General features: G+C 44.9%; 1 protein-coding gene across 1 annotated transcript in view; it reads right to left on the bottom strand.

The window, feature by feature from the left end:
- The window catches only part of pappa2 (pappalysin 2), a 42,509-nt gene extending 23,549 nt beyond the window's left edge, over positions 1-18,960 (bottom strand). The window contains exons 1-6 of the mRNA XM_062556287.1: positions 18,287-18,960; positions 14,713-15,772; positions 7,727-7,875; positions 3,931-4,224; positions 3,418-3,610; positions 3,013-3,134 (exon numbers count right to left, since the gene is read on the bottom strand). Coding sequence (XP_062412271.1) covers positions 3,013-3,134; positions 3,418-3,610; positions 3,931-4,224; positions 7,727-7,875; positions 14,713-15,772; positions 18,287-18,752 — 2,284 coding nt within the window. The 5' untranslated portion in view covers positions 18,753-18,960. The remainder of the gene's footprint in view (positions 1-3,012; positions 3,135-3,417; positions 3,611-3,930; positions 4,225-7,726; positions 7,876-14,712; positions 15,773-18,286) is intronic.
- Positions 18,961-21,391: the final 2,431 nt, after the last annotated feature.

The following is a 21,391-nucleotide window of genomic DNA, read 5'->3' as shown; positions in this document are numbered from 1 at the left end:
ATATCACATTTGCAGTATAATATAGCACATACACAAGCCTATGGACCAGTGGCATAAAGCAGGTCTTCACAATATCACTCAATAGGTACAATGCTCATTTCCTATGGGAATAAGTAACAATGCCTCTGCCATATGCCAGGCTGCCACACACTCACACACACACACACCGATTTAAGCTTAAGTGCTATTTTAGAATCTCACATAAACCCACATATGACAGTAAAGTGAAGTTAACCTTATTTACTCAGTAGGGTTTTGAGCACAAACCTTCACACACACACACACACACACACACACACACACACACACACACACACACACACACACACACACACACACACACAGATGACCCATGAGGGTGGGGTAGTGAAAGTGAACAGTGTTGAAGGCTGCGCGCTGAAGAGGGTGTATGAGTTCAGCAGTGAGGGAAGCGAGGGGCACCTCTGAGAGCAGAGAAAGAGGGAAGAGGAGAGAGAGAGAGAGGGAGAGAGAGAGTAAGAGAGAGAGAGAGAGGGAGAGTAAGAGTGAGAGAGAGTGCATCTGGGGGGGAAAAAAACACACACCCTGGCAATGGATGTGAAGGGCATTTTCACAGGCATCAATCGCCCCCAAACGTGGCAGGTGAACTTAAAGCCAGGGAGACGGATTGAGGGGCTAATTGGGGAGGACAGGGCCCACTACATAACCTCTGAGGCCAGAGCTAATGCTCTCAGGGCCGGGAGGAGGGGGGGCAGCCAGGGCAGGTAACCAAAGAGGAGCAGCCCTCTGCTGGACTGGGCTGGGGTGGGGTGGGGTGTGGGGGTGGGGTTGTGGGGGGTGTTGTGGGGGAGTTGGTAAGGGTGGTCTCAGGCATAAGCTGCACTCAACATCTCCAGCACCGTGTGCATGAAAACCCTGGGAACACTCAGCAGCGTAACGCCAGCAAAAGCAACCGAGACAGGGCCAGTAACAGCACCGCACCGCTCCGCACTGTCCGGTCCAATCCAGCGCTACTACAACTAATACTACTGCGAAGGGGTCGCTGCGGAGGTCAGGGGGCGCCGCGGATGGACGCGGCCGGGACGGGGCTTGTCCTCCGCCACTGCGTATGCACTGGAGAGCGGCCTCACATGTGTGGACGTGTGCAGGGTAAACAGCGGCGGGCCAAGGCAAACCATAAAACTAAATTGGTCAGATAAACAGAGCGAGGGCCTCCACACAGGGCCCGGCGGTAATGGCTCTATCAGATGTGCGCTAATGCGCCCGCCGGGAGAGGCCTCGCGGCGAGATCAGTCGCTGTGGAATCCTTCCCGCTTTCAGCAACTTTAACCATGTCACTGCTCCCCGTGCACCTGACACACACACACACACACACACACACACACACACACACACACACACACACACACACACACACACGAGTACACACACACACACGCATGCACACACATGCACACGCACACATGCACACACACGCACACACACACACACACACACACTCTCTCTCTCTCTCACACACACACACACATACATACACACTGGTTTTGGCTGATGGTCACTGCTTCTTGTGTACCCAACACACACACACAGCACTTGGCCGTCGATACATGGCCTTTTACAAGAGGGCAGCGCAGGTGGCCACCAGTTCCAGGAAACCTGAGCGCGCAGAACACTTTTGTGGCATGTGTCTTTTGTACAGGCGGCAGCCAATCCTGAACGCATGTTAACAACTCGTAGAGTGTTATCGGCAAATAAAACCTTTCCTAAAAAATAGCCATTGTCAAATCTAGATGAATTATCATACATATGGCCATACATGTATATATTCACAATATGTTCGTCACTATGTATTTTAGGCCACGTTCCCTTCCTACTAAATCCTTTCAAAAAAATTTACAGTTCATGAAATTTCTTTAAAAGTAAAATGTATAAGTAACCTATCAATCTGATTTAAAATATAACACCTGCTGCCAAATAATACTTAAGTTTGGCCCAACAAATGAAGTGTTATTTTTCATGTGTGCATGCCAACAGAGGATTTCCCAATATTTATATGGACATTTCAAAGGCATAAGCTTATCCACATTGTGTCAAAGAATGGGCCGCTCCACAACTCAAAAGACCTGATTGAAATAATCAGGAACATCTGTTAGATGGAGAAGAAAGTTGCAAGGCTTTGCAGGATGCACAAAGATTTTTTTTTTTTTTTTTCAATGACAACCTCAGCCTGGACGCTGTCCAATATTACCAAAACCTGAACGTGGGCCAAAGGGCCCCCTTTTTTTAAGGGCCAAAAAACCCACGCATTCTTTATCTTGGCAATTATTCTTTAATGATTTATTCTTTAAATTTTTCCAGATTTCCTTAGACTTGCACGCACCTGGCTCCAAAAGTGAGCTTTAGGGTCATCCTCAACAAATGCACACCAGCTAGGAAGAGTTGCCAGCCCAAATTGCCTTGTGTTTTTGTCTGCATTAATCAAACAGGAGGTATTGTTTTGATGTCACTGATTACCCGCTGCCTTATGATACTGTACACTCAGCAACACATGAGCATCACATAGGAAATTGTTTGCATATGTATTGAACGTCTGCCATTGTTTTCCCTTTGTTGAGAGAGACACCCATGTGGATGCAGACATATTTCAGTCATATCTGATTTGCAGCTTAATAGCATTACAACATGAGACACTCTGCTGTCTGTACTATTCCAGGCTATAGTGCCAAATATGCACTTTAAACCAGCTTTACGTAAATGAGTAATAATGACCAAAATGGGAAAATAGAACCTTGCTGCGATCCCTTTAATTTAGAAGACTAGTGCCAGTCTAAATTGGACATCACATAAAAACTAAGTGAGAAAGGCAATAAAACGTAATGTCACATCGTTCGCTGTAGTTTTAAAGTTTTATAGCTTTAATAATTCGCCTTACTACTTTCTGAGGGTTTTATGTTTCCAGTTTCAGCGCACATTATCATACTTACATAACACGGCGTGCGGCCAGAGAGATGAAAGCGCTCGGCGGCAACTCACCAACGGCTTCTTCGGGCGTCCAGTACCCGGAGGTGTCACACGCATGAGGAGACGAAGCTTCGTGGGCATACTGATGAAGGACCCCATCCTCATCGCACCTCTGACAGTTCACATCACCCTCCCTGGAGAGAGAGGGAGACAGAGACAGAGAGAGGGAGAGAGAAGGAGATTGGATGGTTAGATCGTTATTTTATACTTTTAATTGTCTTTGAGAGAGTCGTTATGTGACATATAAAACACAACAGACACACAGACAAACAGACACACAGACAGACACACAGACACACAGACACACACACACACACACACACACACACACACACACACAGCCACACACACACACACACACACACACACACACACACACACACACACACACACACACACAAACACACTAGGAAATACCTCTGATAGAGTGGGCCACTAATTGGAGACAGCCAGTGGATTGAGACTGAGTCTCCTGTCTGGCCAACCACCATTGGTGCAAGAGGCACGGGGGCGGGTTTTCGGTCCTCAACCCAACTGTGGTAGATCAAATCTACGTAGCAGTGCATCCTCGCCACTTGATTAGGTGTGAAGTGATTGGTGCAACTATCATCTGCCAAATAAAAATGAGGATTAGTTGTAGCTGTTGACCGAAACATGCAAATATATAATGTATTTGGGAATATGTTGTACATTTCTATAGATCTACATGTAAGGACAACGCAGGTTAATCAACATTTCTGTATATGTGCATGTGTCCTGTATTCAACTGGCTTATTTACAAGTCCATTGGCTAGATGTTTTGATAAGACACAAGATCAAAATTGCGGGATCATATTATTTTCATTTAAGTCTTTCATCCAGATGTTTTTGAGAGCCATTTAGGTGATAATCAACACCTATGAAACAGGAATGCTGAGCAATGCTGGTTACCTGTGTAGCTCATGTAGTTGCTGTACGGCGTGTTGTAATAGTGGGTCAAGCCACAGGTGTCATTGACGGGGTCTGGATCGCGGCAAGCCTTGGACTTAGGGGTGGGCGCTGTGTCGGCGCACAGGTCGCCCGTCTCCATGGACGCCTCGATCTCTTGGCAGGGGTCATCGCACGACTCCCGCTCGCTGACCCCTTTGAAGACGTGGTAGAGGCCGAAGATGTGGCCCATCTCGTGGATCATGGTGTTGTTGTGTCCCACGGTGCCGTAGTAGGAGGGGTTTAGAATCATGCCACCTAGAACAGGAGCAATTCCATTTCATTAGTTCATTTCGTCATCTATTTTCAACGCTTTTTTCCCCTTCCAGGATCTCACTTGCTCTACCAAGTCAAAGCCATTTACACAGCCTTTATTGAGAGACGTCTGTGAAAATCACGCTGTTGATTAAGTGGACAGTGTTTGAAAGCAACAGCTTTTCTCTGCCTGTGAGACATGCAATAACCTGCAAACAGTCATCAGATCAACTATGTTGACCTGCCCGTTTACATTGTAGTGTCTGTTGTGTGTGGTGTCTTAAGCTGCTGGGACCTTGAATTTCCCCTTGGGATCAATAAAGTATCTATCTATCTATCTATCTCTCTATCTCTCTATCTATCTATCTACCTTTCTATCTATCTATCTATCTATCCATCTATTTGTTTCATCTCAGTGTCTAAATACTGTATCAGAGATGTATTCAAAAAGTCCCAACTGAACTTATCAAATGGTACAAGTGGAGACAAGTTTCTGAAATCGCCAATGCATGCCCAGATTGAGAAGTATACCCAGGGCAACCATATATAACGGATTCCTTCTATTCCGATTATCAATGATTAAATGTTTAAGAAATTGATGATTAAAGTTCTCAAAAAACCTGAGGCTAGCATGATGGAGTGCATTGTGTGTGCAAGCAACCTAGAAATGTGTCGGACACAGAAACATTACACGGTCACACTTCACAGGTGATGCATTAAATAATACACAACAAATAATAACCAACAATTTTAAGTTGCTGTCACAAGCTTAAGCTGAAAGCTATTTTGAAGTTTAATAAAGAGCTTACAAGCTTATGAGACACATAATACACAAGCATTGGGTTTTATAACCAAGTAATGTCGTAAAAAGCTGAAACGATGTGACATTTATAACCACTTAAAATCCAGGGAAACATTTGAAACACAGCAGGTAAGGAATTGTTTGACATTGTTTGAATCCCGGCTAAAATCATTTAATGTGCATTTGCATCATTTCTTCGAAGCAATTTATGGAATATGGACGCTGTTGCTATTACTCTTTGTTAACTTCAAAAGGGAAACTAAAAAGAGGGCTATTTGCTCTCTAATTAAAAACACTGCTTTGGCCGGTCGAGGAGATTATCTTCTGAACTATTCCAGAGACGTTTGCTCAAGACACAAGCTTTCATCGGCCACTGATAGGATGGCTGGGTAGTGTGGAAAAAAACAAGTCTGGGAAGAAAACACCCATCCTCCTTTGAAATTCCCTCTCTGAAATAGCAGGCCGGCCAGAAAAATGAGAGACTGTCTTGCCAAGCATGCCTGTTAGACGCAGATCATTTGCCACCCTACTTCCAGGTCAACACTCCATTACTGTGATCAGATTTCATTTAAATTGCTCAGGGCATTAACTTGAATTTGTCCCTAGACATGAAACATCGAGGCACTTTCACAAATAATCTGGTGATTTATCTGGAATCAAAGTAGAGCACTGTTTTGCCAAAGCCCACACCATAAACTTTATCCTGCCAATTTATGGGAAACTAATCTCTCCATTTAACCTTCATGTAGGTCCACTGAACATTTGTGGGCAGAAAGTATGTTGCAATGATGTCTGCAGAGGTTTGTCCCTGACATGACAGTATATCAAATGTAGAGAGAAACGGCAGACATAAATAGCTCCTCTGACTATGCATCACATTCATCCTCCTAAACACACATGTATTTTAAAACCAAACAATAAAAAATAACTGCATCTATTCCTTCTGTCTATTCCCGCATTAACGAGAGCTGATAAGATAGCATCCCATTCCTGTGTGCAGATGTCTTTCTTTTCTCTCCCTGTTCCAGATTACGGATGACGAGCTGGAGAAGACAGCTCTGTGGAAGTGTGCAGCCAGCCTTAAGGATCGGCGTGTTGATGTAGTCCTGTTCTGTGGAAGAAGACAGGGCCATCTGTGCAGGAATGCAGGCAGTCCCCAGGGCTCTGGATGAATGTGCCGCGAGATACACACGAGCTCCAGGGGCAGCATGCACCACATAGCTCTCGGACTTCAAAATGCAGACATTCCCTCCATATCTCTCTCTCTCTCTCTCTCTCTCCCTCTCTTTCACACATACACACACACACACACACACACACACACACACACACACACACACACACACACACACACACGCACACACACACACACACACACACACACACACACACACACACACACATACACCCATTCACATTCATATTCTCTCTTTCCCTCTCTCATTCATATTTTCTCTACTCCCACACATTTCTGTATCTCTCTCTCTCTCTCTCTCTCTCTCTCTCTCTCTCTCTCTCTCTCTCTCTCTCTCTCTCTCTCTCTCTCTCTCTCTCTCTCTCTCTCTCTCTCTCTCTCTCTCTCTCTCTCTCTCTCTCTCTCTCTCTCTCTCTCTCTCTCTCTCTCTCTCTCTCCCGCACACATCATATTATGGAGGTGAGCAAATTGCCCATGTTCAAATCAGCAGTCTTTTATATTGTGAAACTCCTAATTGAAAGCCAGTCCTTGTTATTTAGGCTTAACCAATGAACAACTTTGCTGAATCAGTAAAAGTTTTGCACAGGAAACAAATCTCCGTTTTAAAAGGAGATTGGCCCGCGCTCGTCTATTCTTTCTTTAATGAGCTCCACCACACAGCAATAATGAAGACAATAAAATCGGCTGGCAGGTGAGTGTAGATGGCAACAGCGCTTCACCCCACTTTGTTTTTGTTTGGTTGTTGTGGGGGTTTCTTTCATTCTTTCAGCCATTCTTTTACACTGGAAAAGCCTTAATGATCCGGAGGGAATCTACAGGGAAATCTATGCGTGCCGCAAGTGTTTACGCTTATATCCAAGATTACAGCTCATTAATCTCATAACGGAAAACACGGAGGATAAAAAAGGAGTGAATAGGGGGAACGGGGAGAAGAAAGGAGGTCATGGGAGGCCAGCAGAGAGCTATTTAGCGCCCATTTATGATTCACAAAGTGGATGCTGGGGCAGACCGGGTCAGGGAGGCCCTAACTTTACTGTGTTCGTGATCTGATCTCCATCCCAGCAACAGCTCCACGGAGCTAACTACGCTACAAACATCCAACTCTTCTATCGGCGTTTGACGTCAGTAGGAACTCCCCAAGTGCATGTTTTTCCCTGTGTCTTTTAGAATCAAAATGATCATTCATTCATACAGTGGAAAAGGGTGTAAATAGATGCAGAGTGTTGCAACTTTAACAGCAAAGACTCTGCGGGCTACACACGCCAAAAGCATTGTGTAAAAACATCCTGCTTACCATGTTGCTTCCTTAGTAGACTACTTCATCGATTCCTCTGCCACTGTACATACAAACTTACATATATCCTACATATTTTCTATCCACCAAGATGCTTTTTGGCATGACACTGTAACTTATTTGAATTAATTTCCCTTGAGATGAATTAAGTATAATGTATATCTTAATCTCGTTTTATCATATGGATCCAGTATGTAAGATACCAGCGTCTTACCCTGGTGGGTGAGGGCCTCCTTTGCCCAGGGCCAGGTGGCTGCTCCGGCCAGCTCCTCGCGGGCTGAGTTGTTGGCAAAGAAGACGTTGAGTGTGTTGGAGCTGTTCAGATGAAGCAGCTCTCTCAGCTCCCTGACACTCAGGTAAGCCCTGCAGTGGAAACAGATTTAGTTCAACACAAACAACCTGCCATGGAAAAACTGGGGACTTTTTTTGGGGAGCGAGGGGTGTGGGGGGGGGGGGGGGGGGTTGAGTGCACAACCAATGCCTCTATGCTGAGTGAGCTTTTGCTTGTCGTGTCAACTCTGTTGAGCTTATCTGGGTTACGTTTCAGGTGCCGCATGGCCACTGTCAACATGGCAAAATCATTCTCACGTACTGTAGATATGCCAGAATGCTAACATGTCAAACCGTCTGGGGAAGTCTGTAAATCTAAATGTATGTTGTGATGCTATTTTCTCATCAATCTTGTGAAGGTATCATCCAATCCAATCCAATCCAATCCAATATCATATGTTAAGGAGTTCAAAAACTATACGTGAAAACATCTCTCTTAACTTTCTCTCCTGCTGCAGTCTATGTTTACAATGTTGCTAGTGTCCGCCAAAAGCTGCAGGAGGATGGTCCTTCCATCTGATCATGGCTGTCTGGTTAGTTACTTCTCTCACATAAGTAGTTCAGATTTAATGACTACCAAGGAAGCGATGTAGTATTTAAAGAGTGAATAAATTCAAGACTTGTTCTATATTTCCTTTTTCAGCAATTATCGGTAAAGAGCATTTTAGTTTTTTTTTACATTTTATCACGGAGAATGGAGAAAAGATTATCAGATTGACATTTGCTTTGATGCATTTTCCAAGGATACACTCAGCCACTGCAATGATTGTAAGTCACATCTGACTGAACACACCCACTTCTTCCAGAAAATCTATCGTTACACAGATGGTCTGCATATGAGCGTTTGATCACTTTTGGCAAATAACGGTGAACAAGACTGTGAACAAGACTTTGTCAAAAAACATGGAGTCTATCTAAAACTAAGAACAACTGTTGCAACTCTACACAGAACTATAAACATTTGATCACTCTGAAGAGCAAACTAGCACGCGGTAGCCTGTGAAAAACCATTAAAGACTAATTGTAAATTGGTACCAAGAAAATTTGGCCTACAAAAAAAAACAAGTAGAAGAAGCTTTTTAAAAGTCGTTAAACAAAGGCATCAGAAACCACACTGGGGCAATGGGTTTGGCAGAAGTGGAACTGTTTCCAGCACCTTAAGAGCTTGACTGCGGTGGAGACAAACAAATGCAATCCCACATAGCATCAAAAGCCATCAATTTACTGATGAGATCAACATGACCATTTTCTTATGAAGGAGCAAAGGAAAAAAAAAAAACATGAGAAATCTGTGCGCTGAGAGGAAACAACTGCAAAGACAGCCTCACCGTAAGTCACTTTGAAGAATTTACTCTTACTAGCATAATTCTTAAGGTGCATAATTGTGTGAATTGGTGGTGGCACATGAACCGCAGTCCTGCCCCCACTTCGCCTCCTCCACTCCCCTCCCCGGCACCCAACTGTGATAAACTGCCATGGAGAAGCTTTGATGTGTGAAGTTAACTTGTTTTCTTACTAGGACGTGTCAGAAGCCATTTTTCTCTCTTGCTTCCACACTGTAAAGCCTTTGCACCACCTATCACTGTCCTGTTCGTTTGGAGAGGTCTGGATCTTAATGCCCCCTGTTTTTGAAGCACGCCAAAGGGTCTAGCCCATTAGGGGAACCACCTACTGTTTCTTGGATGACGTCCATTAAGTCTTGACCAAAGTGTAGCCTTTTTTCATTCTGTTGTTTATGCAATAAGGGGGAGGCTGAGCCAATTTGCTCACACATTCCAATTCCTTTCACTTTTATACAAGGGGTTAAGATATTTAGGGGATACATGTCACATTTTGTACAAATTCTGAGGTGCAATTTAAAGTAATTCATCTTTCAATTTATCGTTTTCAATGGGCAGTGGTCAGCTGTTCATATCTACATTTATGGCCCATGCAATGTTTTATGGCTACGAAATACTGCCATAATGTGGCAAACTCATTAAATGTTGCTATTTCAACAAGGGGGAAAATGCCATTACCATTGCAAAAGCAATTGCTATTCCGCAATGTCTAACTTCATTGATCACTTAAATGCATTGAATGTTTGCTTCACATTCCTATTATTCAATCCTCTCATGTGGTCTGTAGATAAGTCGTGATTAGCTAACTATAACTAAACATTGAAAAGAAAAATGTTTAGCAAACCCATACACAGTAGTTATGGAACTCTTTGCAAAATACTTTTCATTCATTCATGAGCTAAAAAACAACACATTTCAGACCTTACATGTAACTCTGTTTTTCTTTTTGGCTTTGAGAGATTCAAATGAAGGTCAAGATGCCAACACAAATAATATTTCCACTGGCTTAAAAGATCACTATTTTTGAAGAAATAATGTTCAACCTGAAGTCTTACATAAACAAATGCTCCCGCCTTGCAGGAACATTAGTGGTTAACTAATAACTGAGAACTGTTTGTCAAGTCTGACAGACCCCTTCAAACACGTTTCCAATTCAGTTCAACCAGAACAAATTTCAGGACAAGCAGATGAATTACATCATGAATAAAAATCACATGCTGTCTTTTTTTCGGCACTGAAACATCTTAAGGAATAATGTTTTGCCAATCTGTTTCACTGCGCCTTGATTCAAACGGTCAATTGAGAAAAAATAACAACCTACCAACACACAAATTAAGATTAGGAAAACACCTGGTTGTCATATTCAATAACTTCTCAAAATAAGAAACACCTGATTTTAGGCACAATAAGAGAATAATAGATCAAAAAGGGCATCAAGAAACTCAAAATAGATGGACTGGATATCACTCTGTGACCAATCATTTTTTATCAATCTGCTCAAGAAGTTCAGGGAAGGAACATCCCCATTTTTTTCTGAAAACACGTAAATAATGAGACACCAAAACCCCTTTCCATGGCAATGGAGATTGTAATTTATCAATAACATATAATTGTGGTTGCACTCCTCGCCAGTGAAACAAATGCATGAACAGAGAACAGCAGATTTCTCAGCTACAGAACCCATCAGGATCAGGACAAAGAACTGACTCTGGCCCATGCTCGGGCCGGATGCGTTTCACTCCACACACACACACACACACACACACACACACACACACACACACACACACACACACACACACACACACACACACTGAGTCTTCACTGCTCAGTGTCACACCAACATCATACAGAGCATATCAGACATGCCGTATCAGCCTTTCCGTGTAATTCAAACCCTAACAAAAAGCACTGTCCGACACTTTCACTTGGTTGGATCTTTCTTCTTGTTCCCTGTTTTTTTTTTCCATGTACCTGGTGATTCCCTGTGCGCCGTTTCTCTTTGCTTGAGCTACAAATTTGTGTCGTGACAGCCACTGGCAGGGGACTGTGTTGCACTGGCCGGCAGAACATGCCTGGACTATAACTCACACCAAAAAATACTAAAATCCCAGACCTCGACATAAAAAGCGCGCAATACAATTGCCATCAAAATGTCATCCCCGCATTAATTCTCTTCGGCCGCTGGACTGCTCTCCACCCGTCCAGCCTTCACAGGAAAGACCTCTTTAAAGTGCCGCACACTGGGGACCGGTGCGAATCTTCCCAGAGCCACATTAACAGGAGGGATATCTGTTTGTTAACTAAGTGGCAATGTCAACAGATGCCGGATCGGACGGGGGCCGGACGCGGCCCGGGTCTGTGGCTGTCAGCGGTGGGTGTCCAAGCTGCCGAGGGAATGCCGTTGCTGAGAATGGTCAGGTTTAACCTCCTGCACTTCAGCGCTTCAGACCACCAACGCTTAACTATCCCTTCAAAAGCATGTGAGCTATATGTCTGAGCACATGGTAAAAACATGCAATCCCCACTGAACCCTTTCATGGACACACATGCTTACACAGACTCAAACACACACATGGTGTCCCACCCATCCCACCACACACACACACACACACACACACACACTCAAACTTGAATGTATTAAGACACAGACAACAGAGACACACAGATGTAGGCTTTAACTCATGTGCGAGCACACCAACACGCATGCACATGCATGCACACCTGCAGACCGAAGACAGCGAACCGTGCGAACCTGAGGTTTGGCCACGGGTCTTCTGTTGTCCTCTTTAAAAGACCTCACAGTGAAAAACAACCGAAAAGCAAACTCTCGACTGTTTTTCAGACAGCCATCCAAATATATCATCGGGGCCCCATTAGTCTCCTCGGGAATACCTCAGGAACAGATAGAGGACTTCAAAGGTAGGATTCCTCTCCCGAAGTCCTCGCCTGGCCATAAAAGCCATACACCTGGTGGATGGGGGGGAAGCCACTGTGGCAGAGGGGAGCTGGCACTGCAAGCTCACGGTCTACGTGCGGAGAGACCGGCCGTGGTGATTTACGGCGCCGCTGTCAAGTCAGCTATGAGGGAGCTGGCTTCATGTCGTGAGTCGAGTACCTGTGGCAGCAGTGACTGTGAAAGTGGGTAGGCTATAAAGCCCGACACACAGCGAAGCCGTATACGCACAATGGCTCTCCGTTTCAAGTTGTCTGCGACGGGAGAGCGATGACAGAAAAATAAAATGAGATAAAGTGGGTCCTTGAAGCAGGCTCCTTTTGAGTTTTCGAGCGGTTGGATACTAATCTCTCACAAATAAAACGCCATTAAGAGGGTTTTTTTTCAGCACAGAAATTCTAAGGGGTTTTTTTTTACGTTTCTAAAACAAATTCTAGGCATATTTTATATGCATCATTGTTGAAAAATACATAAGATGAAAATAGCCTGAATGTGGGTCATTTACTATCAGTGAGCTCTTTTTATAAACTGTACTCACAGAAATCACTGCATTTTTGTGACATTTCTCTTGATGCATGTCACATCTGTGAAATACATTGACGTGCAATAAAGCTTTTTTCCTTTTTTTTGCACAGACAACAGCTCATGCATTCCTACCTACATATGCACGACTGAGAAAAAGAGAGACATCATGGCACGACATCACAAAGTCAAACCGAGAGCCAAATAAGTCCGCCTGTCACAACGAATAGAGCTGAGCCTTCTGGTTTTGTTGTTTAGCCACTTAAAGTGTGTACTTTGGCCACACTCTGAATCCCAGCTTTGCATGCTTTGAAAAAAAAAAAAAACTGTTCCAGAATTTCATCTCATACATCTTGCATGTTGCCTAATGCAACGCGTTCTAACAAACTACATCACTTCTTTTTCCTTATTTCCATATTAGCCGCTGGTTCGTGAAGCTGTCGGGGTAGTGTACTATTAGAAGACTTTCAATCAGTCTCCACTTTGTTTCCTATCAACAGTTAAACACATTTACAATTCAGCTCTGGCCGAGAACAGGGCAGGGCTCCTCGTGGAGTTTATTCCCTGTGGCTTGCGGTTTAAATGTGTTTAATAGCCAGATTCAAGCCTTTATTAATGTGGAAATAAAACTAGAAACAGACAGACATAGTGAGACAAAATAGCTTCATGAGGATATCCAACAGAGGGACTACATAAGGGTGGTCCGAAAGTGTTTACAATTATAGTTAGCATGAAGATGATTTTAAACTGATTTTGAGATGTAAAAGTGGTACACACTTTTGTATGAGTGTAGCTGTGAGAGCTGTGAAAATGTGCTCTTCTGTTGGATTTGGCAGATTAATGGTGACCTATACATTGGATGGTACATTAATTGAATTAATTTCAAGGATGATGTTGGCTAACCTTTATGATACTTATTAAACACACAGTCATTCACACACACACACACACACACACACACACACACACACACACACACACACACACACACATACACACACACACACATACACACACACACACACACACACACACACACACACACACACACACACACACACAATGAAGCACATGTGTCTATGTTCAATTACACACACACACACACACACACACACACTGAACTACATATGTGCATGTGTAACCACGCTCACATAAACATACACACACACACACACACACACTTTGGTGATGATAGCGTACTGCCACGTGAGTGTCAAGTGACATTTCGTCACAATGCACACCTCAGCGCATGGCATGGTATGTCAGAGCAGATGTCACAAGGTATTCTACCTGCTGCAGGAGGGTAGAAGGATCACTTTTCTGGTGTTTGCATATTCATTTGTGGGAAGGTCTTTGAAAAAGTAGGAGGTCTATACAATACTGAATACTGATGGAGGAAAAGTGCAAGGTGAAACTGACTGCATCGTGTTGAAAATGTACCTTAAGTAGGTACTAATTTTGACCTATTCGATTCATATTCAATAACTTCTCAAAATAAGAAATACCTGATTCCAAGCACATGGCAGAATAATAGATCAAAAGATTTATAGTCCAACCAAGTATTACCTCTACCTGTGCACTTTTGATCTCACTAATGAACTGATCTATCTGGCTGAGTTCAGCTAAGAATCAGCTGATAACTTACTGACAAGATGCAATTTAGGAACAATGGCTGACAAATTATTAATATTATAAAGTGTCTGGGGTAAATGGTGTCACACAGTCCTCTGAAACCTAAATAACGTAAATTAATTGGTTACGTGATAGGAGTGATGGTGGGGCTGTGTTTGGAGAGAGGCATCTATGACAACTTTACATTACACACACACACACTTTTCGTCCAAAGTTGATATATGTCAACTATATTACACGGGACTACACTGTCCTGGAGCAACTTGGGGTTAAGTGCCTTGCTCAACGGCACAACGGTGGAAGCCAGGAATTGAACCGACAACTTTCAGGCTTCTGCACCCTAGCCCAGCTCCCTAACCCCTACACTACCACCGGCCAAACTTGACCAATATCGTTTGGGGGAAGCAAATCGATCCTCACCTGTACGGCGACTCGGGGTCAAAACAGGTCTTGGCCACGTCGGTGACGTCGGGGTCGCAGCAGTCTCCGTCGTCGTACTCGTTGTCCACGTTGTTGCACTCCCTGTTGCACTCGCCGTCGCGCCGCCTCCACGGGTAGCAGGGCCCCTGGCGCAGGCAGTCGCCGCCGTCGTGGCCCGTCAGCGGGTGGTCGCACTCGGGGTCGCAGTGCTTGTTGCCGATCTTGGCGCTGAGGCAGCTGCCCAGGATGAAGCGCTGGCGCAGGGAGGAGTTGTGCGCGGCATGCACGCTGAGCTCCAGGGTCAGGTTGTACGGCCGGAAGGCGGCGGCCAGCGCCCGGTGCTGCCGCTGGATCTGGGCGGCGGAGACGGTGGGGCGGCCGCCGTCGTCGTCGCACACGTTGACCACGCGGTAGTGGATGCGCTTCTCCGTGCGCAGCCACCAGTGCGCGCCGTAGCTCAGGGCCACGTCCGCGTTGTCGCAGACGGTCAGGCCGCACGGCGGCGGCAGGAAGGCCGAGACGAGCTCGCGCTCGGGCACGGGCGCGGCCAGCACGGCCGGGTGGTGACCGTCCTTGTAGGGCAGCCACCACTGGTCGGCGCGGGTGAAGTCCGCCCAGGTGGCGAGCAGCGGGCTCTGCCTCTCCTTCTGGCTGTACCCGGCAAGGAGCGTCTCGTGGGCGCGCGGGTGACCCCACAGCCGCACGCCGCCCACGTGCCCCCGGAAGCTGCGCCTGGCGTCTGTCTGGTCCCCGCCCAGGAAGAACATGCGACAGGTCCTCATGAAGGGGCTGTACAGCGCGCCGGTCTGATGGCCGGCCTCCCCTACCTTCGCCCCGTCCACGTACAGGGCCATCCTGCTGCCGTCGTAGGTGGCCAGCAAATGAGTCCAGATGTTGGGACGGTAGTGCTGGTGGCCTCTGATAGTGGTGGCTCTGGGGTTTCGGTCCGTCCGGAGGGAAAAGAAATACCTGCCATCTTTTCTGCCCCCCGGCTCAGATGTCTGAATACCGACCGACCACCCTTTCTCGTTCAGAGGGTGAGAACAGTTGTCAAACACTCCTAAAAAGGAAGCAAAAACATCTTTCTCAGGAGGAAGGAATAAATCACGAAAATTGAAAGCCATTGAATGGCGAACGTTTCGTAATTGGAATTCAATTACCCAAAGAGTTTAGGAGTTTGAGCTATTCCCATTAAACAAAGCCACCGATATTCCCAGCTGCTTTTCAAAAAGGGCGGTCACATCTGGCTGCCAGATGTTTCGAGGCAGGACAGAGAAAGGTCAGGGAACCCCTTCACCCTCCCCACTTGAACATGCACGCACACCACACACAAACACAGACACATGAGCACACAACACTCTCCCACACACAGACACACACACACATACACACACACAGACACACAGAGACACGCACAAATCCAGTCACAACAACACATGGGCTTGCCTTCCATCATCTCTAACTCTCCTGGGAGAGTAGTGGGTAGTGTTCAGCAAACTATTCTGGTGGTTTGGCTTCAAAGTGTTGTCCTTCTGTCAAAAGTACTGGACGGTGGTCTGTACAGAGTCTGTACTGTAATAACATGGTCATAAAGAGCTTAGAGAACAGACATTCATGAACACACACACGCCACTGAGGATAACCATAGTTATACAAGTTGACAAAAAAGCTTAAAGTAAATAGTGATTGAAACGGGAGGAAACTGATCATAATGTTTAACAGCAAATCCAATATATGCTTTGAAGTGGTTTCAAAACAATGGGCTGAATTTCCTTTCAGGGTGGGTTGTGGCACAGGTGTACATATTTATGGATTGTGATGTAACGTTTTGATTCACAAAAGATTTAGGTTTTTCAAAAACTGTGAACTGTCATGCTTCTGGCTTGATTATTTCCAGTAAACCCTTTGATCTGATAAAAAAAAACTGCCTATCTTGGCTTCAAATCTGTAACTATTCAGTATTAGTTTCTACATCTGCAAAAAGTCATCAAATTCTGTCTGATGACTGGCGGCCATTTAAGGATATTCTTCTTTGAGCCAGAATTTAACTGAATCAGTACATCACAGTATTGGACTAAGTAAAATTGTACTACGAGATGAAACACATGAAAGCGTCACAACTGCAGCACATTTTCTAAAACATCCATAACAAACCACCCTGGAGGACACTATCAACATCCTGACAGACAGGATATGCTGTTTGTGTACACACCCAAAGGCCCACTACATTTTTCTGGTGCAATCAACCAGGATGATCAGGAAGAGTGCAACACATTAATAGTGCATTCTACATGGCAATCGGAAATTTATGGAGGGTCTCAGAGGTAAGTATGCCAGAATCTATCCCAGCTGCCAAACAAATGTGAGAACATCCGTTGTAACACATGCATTTTTCGGCATCTCTGCATGGGAATCAAAGCTACAGTACCAACCCTTAAGACTGGTGGTCGTCCTACGCCCCAGAAAAAGACACTTCCACCTATAATCTATTCCATATTTACATCTCCACACCCGGTGCAATCATGTATCTGCAGAGGACGCAGCACATTTGATGCTTGAGTGACCCTTCACCACAACGACTAATGGTGAGCCCAAAAAACGAGAACAGACAAGCATGTGCACATGCTGTGCGGAACATGGATCCAAAGTTCGATTTAGTGCGTTGCCTTCCACGCCCCCTGCACCCTCTCTCTCCCCATCGCCACATGCGGCTGCCTCTGAGGCCTGCATGTACGCTCGGTCCACCCCGGCAGATTTCACCTACGTGTCTCCCCCCCGACATCAAAGCGCGCCGCCTCCCCTCGCTCCGCCTGGTCTCACGGACTACTGTCAAAGAGGGCAGGACTCAGCAGCATGTGAAAAGAAAAACACACGCGCACGCACGCACACACACACACACACCGCGGGCACACAGACACACACACACACACACACACACACACCCACACGTACACACACACACACACACACACACACACCCCAGCAGCACACATATTCAAACCCATTCAACATAAATCAAGGGCATGGGCCAGACACTCACAGCAACTACCTGTCAACATGACTGCAGTGCTCCGATCACACACACCCATGAATCAAGCCCCCGAGTTGCCTAGGAGGAGGCCTGGTAAATAAGCAACACTGTTGGGAGGACACAGGCGGCAGACACGCTGGCCAGATGGTGACCACTTGTTCCTGTCCCTGCTTCCCTGTCTTGGACCACTGATCGTTTGCACCTCATTGGCCCCTGATTTCTAAACTACTTTCATCCTCCGATCCTGGTGTCCTTCACCTCGGTTCTGATGAGCAACAAACTGTGAAATGACCAAGATGACTGTCTATTGACAACTAACTTTCACCTTTTGATCATGAGGACTAACAGATACCTAAAAAAACAACATGTTTTCTAGTTTGAGAAGTTTTGACTGCAGTTATTGCAATCAGACACAAAGTTGTTAAATGAACTACAGATAGTGATAGATCTATTTTTAGTCATCCCTCAGACTAACACTGCACCAAAAACAACACACACACCAACCAAGTCAACACACACACTTGCTTAATCATTGACACTCACCTGCGATGATGGCTGGGTTGTTTTGCCCTCCTTCTGGCTTAACCCAAAGCTCGATGCTGAACCTTTTGCGGGGAAGCTCGATGCCAGCCGCTGGGTTGATCCTCAGCTGCTCTTTTCTCCCACCAAAGTACAGCACGGTCATCCACTGAGGTGGGATCTCCCGAGGACTCCGGCCCCATGGCTCGCTCGCCGGGCTGGACGGCCCCTCCTGCTCCCCGGAGTAGTCCTCGCTCTCAGCCGAGTAGTCGCTGGAGTGGTCACTGTTTTGGTCGAAAATGTCCAGGTGTCCGACATGTGGCTGAACAGGGCTGCGCCTGTGCCTTTGTGGTGGAGGTGGTGGTGGAGGAGAGGGGCTGTCAGTCATGCCCCTCTGCCTGCCCCTCAGAGCAAACTTCTCAGGAGAGTGCTGCTGGTGTTTGTCTGATAACTGTGCCTTGTGGGAATTCATGGGACTGGGGCTTCTCATGTCAGAACTCTGGGGAGAGGAGGTCGAAACCCTCTGTGTCTCTGAGATTGTATCCGATCTGTCTGTCCGCAATGGTCCCACTTGGTTCTCGTTGAACCCCTCTCCATGGGCATCCCAAACGTTGTATAATTTCCCTGCACTAATGCCGCTATCGGGACTGCAAGCACCTGCGCAAGACTGTCCAGTTCGAGTTGCCTCATGATGTATGTCTTTCAGTCGTGTGCGTCTCCCAGGTAAAGCCGTTGGGGGGTAGTATTGGGCCGGTGCTCGAGCCAGCCTTTTGCGGCTGACTGAACCGCATTGTTCACTTGCTACGGCAGCGTGTTCCCTGTCTGCTCTCTGAGCAAGAATCTGTTTGTACTTTTGAATATGATCTGATTGAGCGGATTTTAGCAGCCATGAATTAACTACAACAAAAATAACAACCAGTAGTCTGACGAACATCATTTCAATTTCTATGAAGAGTTAAATATGATAACAAATTAAGTTATGAGCTCAGGTTTTCAGGAATGAGAGAGGGAGAGAAAGAGAGAGCAGCATAAACAAGCAGCCCAGTACGAGTTAATTGAGCAAATGCCTCACACTCGTGCGTAATTTACGTCGATACTGGCCACTTATCACTCCAAATGTGTTACATAAAAATCCATATGTAGGCCTATCTGGAAAACATAAAGTTTGAACTTAAACGTAAGACGCCAATTTGCTGTCTTGGGGGATTCGGCTCCATAAATCTGTTTTGACACGTGAGAATAAAGCAGCTTTGAGCGCCTAACACGCCGGTTTAGCAGACAGTAGGCAAAGAAGAAAATCAGTGCAATATAGGCTAGTGAGTTAAAGGGGGGAAAACAAGTTTCAGGGAACCACCTTGACGTCTTGCTTCTGATCAACAACTTAGTATCCTTGGGGACATAAAGTGTGGTTTAGTAGGGTAATTCAGGACGTTCCCTCCTAGGCTACTGGATTTTCACTTGTAAGTCCCGGTGAAGTGAGAACAGTCTGCAAAGATGGGTCATCATAACTATAGCCTCATCATTGTAGTGTTCACTTGCATCATTTACACTGCTTTGCAGACCTCCGAGTCAAACTAATCTATAACAACAGTCCATGGCAGTTCAAGAAATTCTACCGCTCAGCGTTTTGTGAATCTTGCCAATTTAGTCAACAAACGTTACTATTCACTGTAAAAGAAGGATTACGCACGCATTTGCTACAAATTCACATAGTTTATGTGTAAACATAACCCATTTTACTGTTATATTCCATTCTGAAATGTAATAGATATATTGATTAATTAGCGAGAAAGATATCCCGAACGTGTCACAGCTGAGATTATTTGAGGTCTTGCTCAGTCGAGCGCACTTTGCTTCTCTCCCACAATTTAAAGTATGGAACAGCCTTGATGTGGCAACCTATAAATGAAAGACTACATTCTACATGTATGTTTAGGCTAAATTGTTATCAAGCAAGCTATGTGAAAGATCCAGGTGGGTAATTAGCCTTAAGTCTGTCAAAGGAAGACGTCCTGCCGTATCAGCACCAGTGCCCACTGCCAAATATCAAAGCATTGCTGACAGAACTAAGGAGGAATCTGATCTTAAAATAAGAGGTAGCCAACCTAAGGACTGACAGACGAATAATAATTCTACGTAATTCAGGTAGCATCCAAAATATAGAGCTATTTCCGTGAAAAAGTGTTTTTCAAATCACCTTCAAGTGTGCGTAAACTCCTCTTGCATGTTCATGTCTCTGAGCTCCCATTCTTGCCCACGCCGTTGTGCTGCAAGTCCTGCTGCGCTTTAGATTTTTTGAAGATCAAACTAACGCGCTAAACGTTTTATCTGTTTCCTCTCGACTGACATCACAAACCCTGCCCCTGCTCAGACATTTGTGAGGAAACCCTGCTCCCCTCCTGTAGCCTGCCAATGTCCTATCCGCGACCTTTAAACAGCTTGCCATTTCCCCAGATTAATCGCAGTGACAACTACTGCTCCAGCCTACCTACCACAACGCTAGATGATGTTGAGACACCAGTAGCTACATCTGCAAGGCATCTGAAAAAAGTTAGTTTTACAACTGAAGTTTCAAATCAGCGCGGCAAATGGTCAAGATGCGGAAAGAGTCATTTATTGTGAAGACGGGGAATTTCTCATAGCAAATTTGTTAATCCAAGAAAACATTTTAAAATCTTTTGACTTAATACAATAAACTAATGTTCAGGGACATGCCGAGATATATCAATGATGGCTATTGTGGTAATCAAATAGGCTAAGCGACACATGATATAAAACATTTTGACTTGAACAATTATGAGAAACCTAAAAGACTTTAATAACTTAAATAAACCATTGTAAAATGATAACTACTGTTCTAGATATGATTAAAAACAGAATGACCTAAATTACAGTTTCTAAGAGTTTAAATTGGGATTTAGCTTTTAATGAGAAACACATGTGCTTTAAATCCATACTTCTTTCTCTCTCATAGGAGATAAATTGCTGTAATGACATACTGTACAGTATGGGTTGATGGCATGCATTGTTTCATATTGTGGAAAGCAACAATAGAAATAACAACTACAACAGCAATAATAATAATAATAATAATAATAATAATAATAATAATAATAATAATTGTTATTA

The sequence above is a fragment of the Sardina pilchardus genome, chromosome 2 (assembly GCF_963854185.1).
Source record: "Sardina pilchardus chromosome 2, fSarPil1.1, whole genome shotgun sequence".
Taxonomy (NCBI): Eukaryota; Metazoa; Chordata; class Actinopteri; order Clupeiformes; family Clupeidae; genus Sardina; species Sardina pilchardus.
Note: the sequence above shows the minus strand (reverse complement) of the source record. Positions and strands in the feature narration are given on the sequence as shown.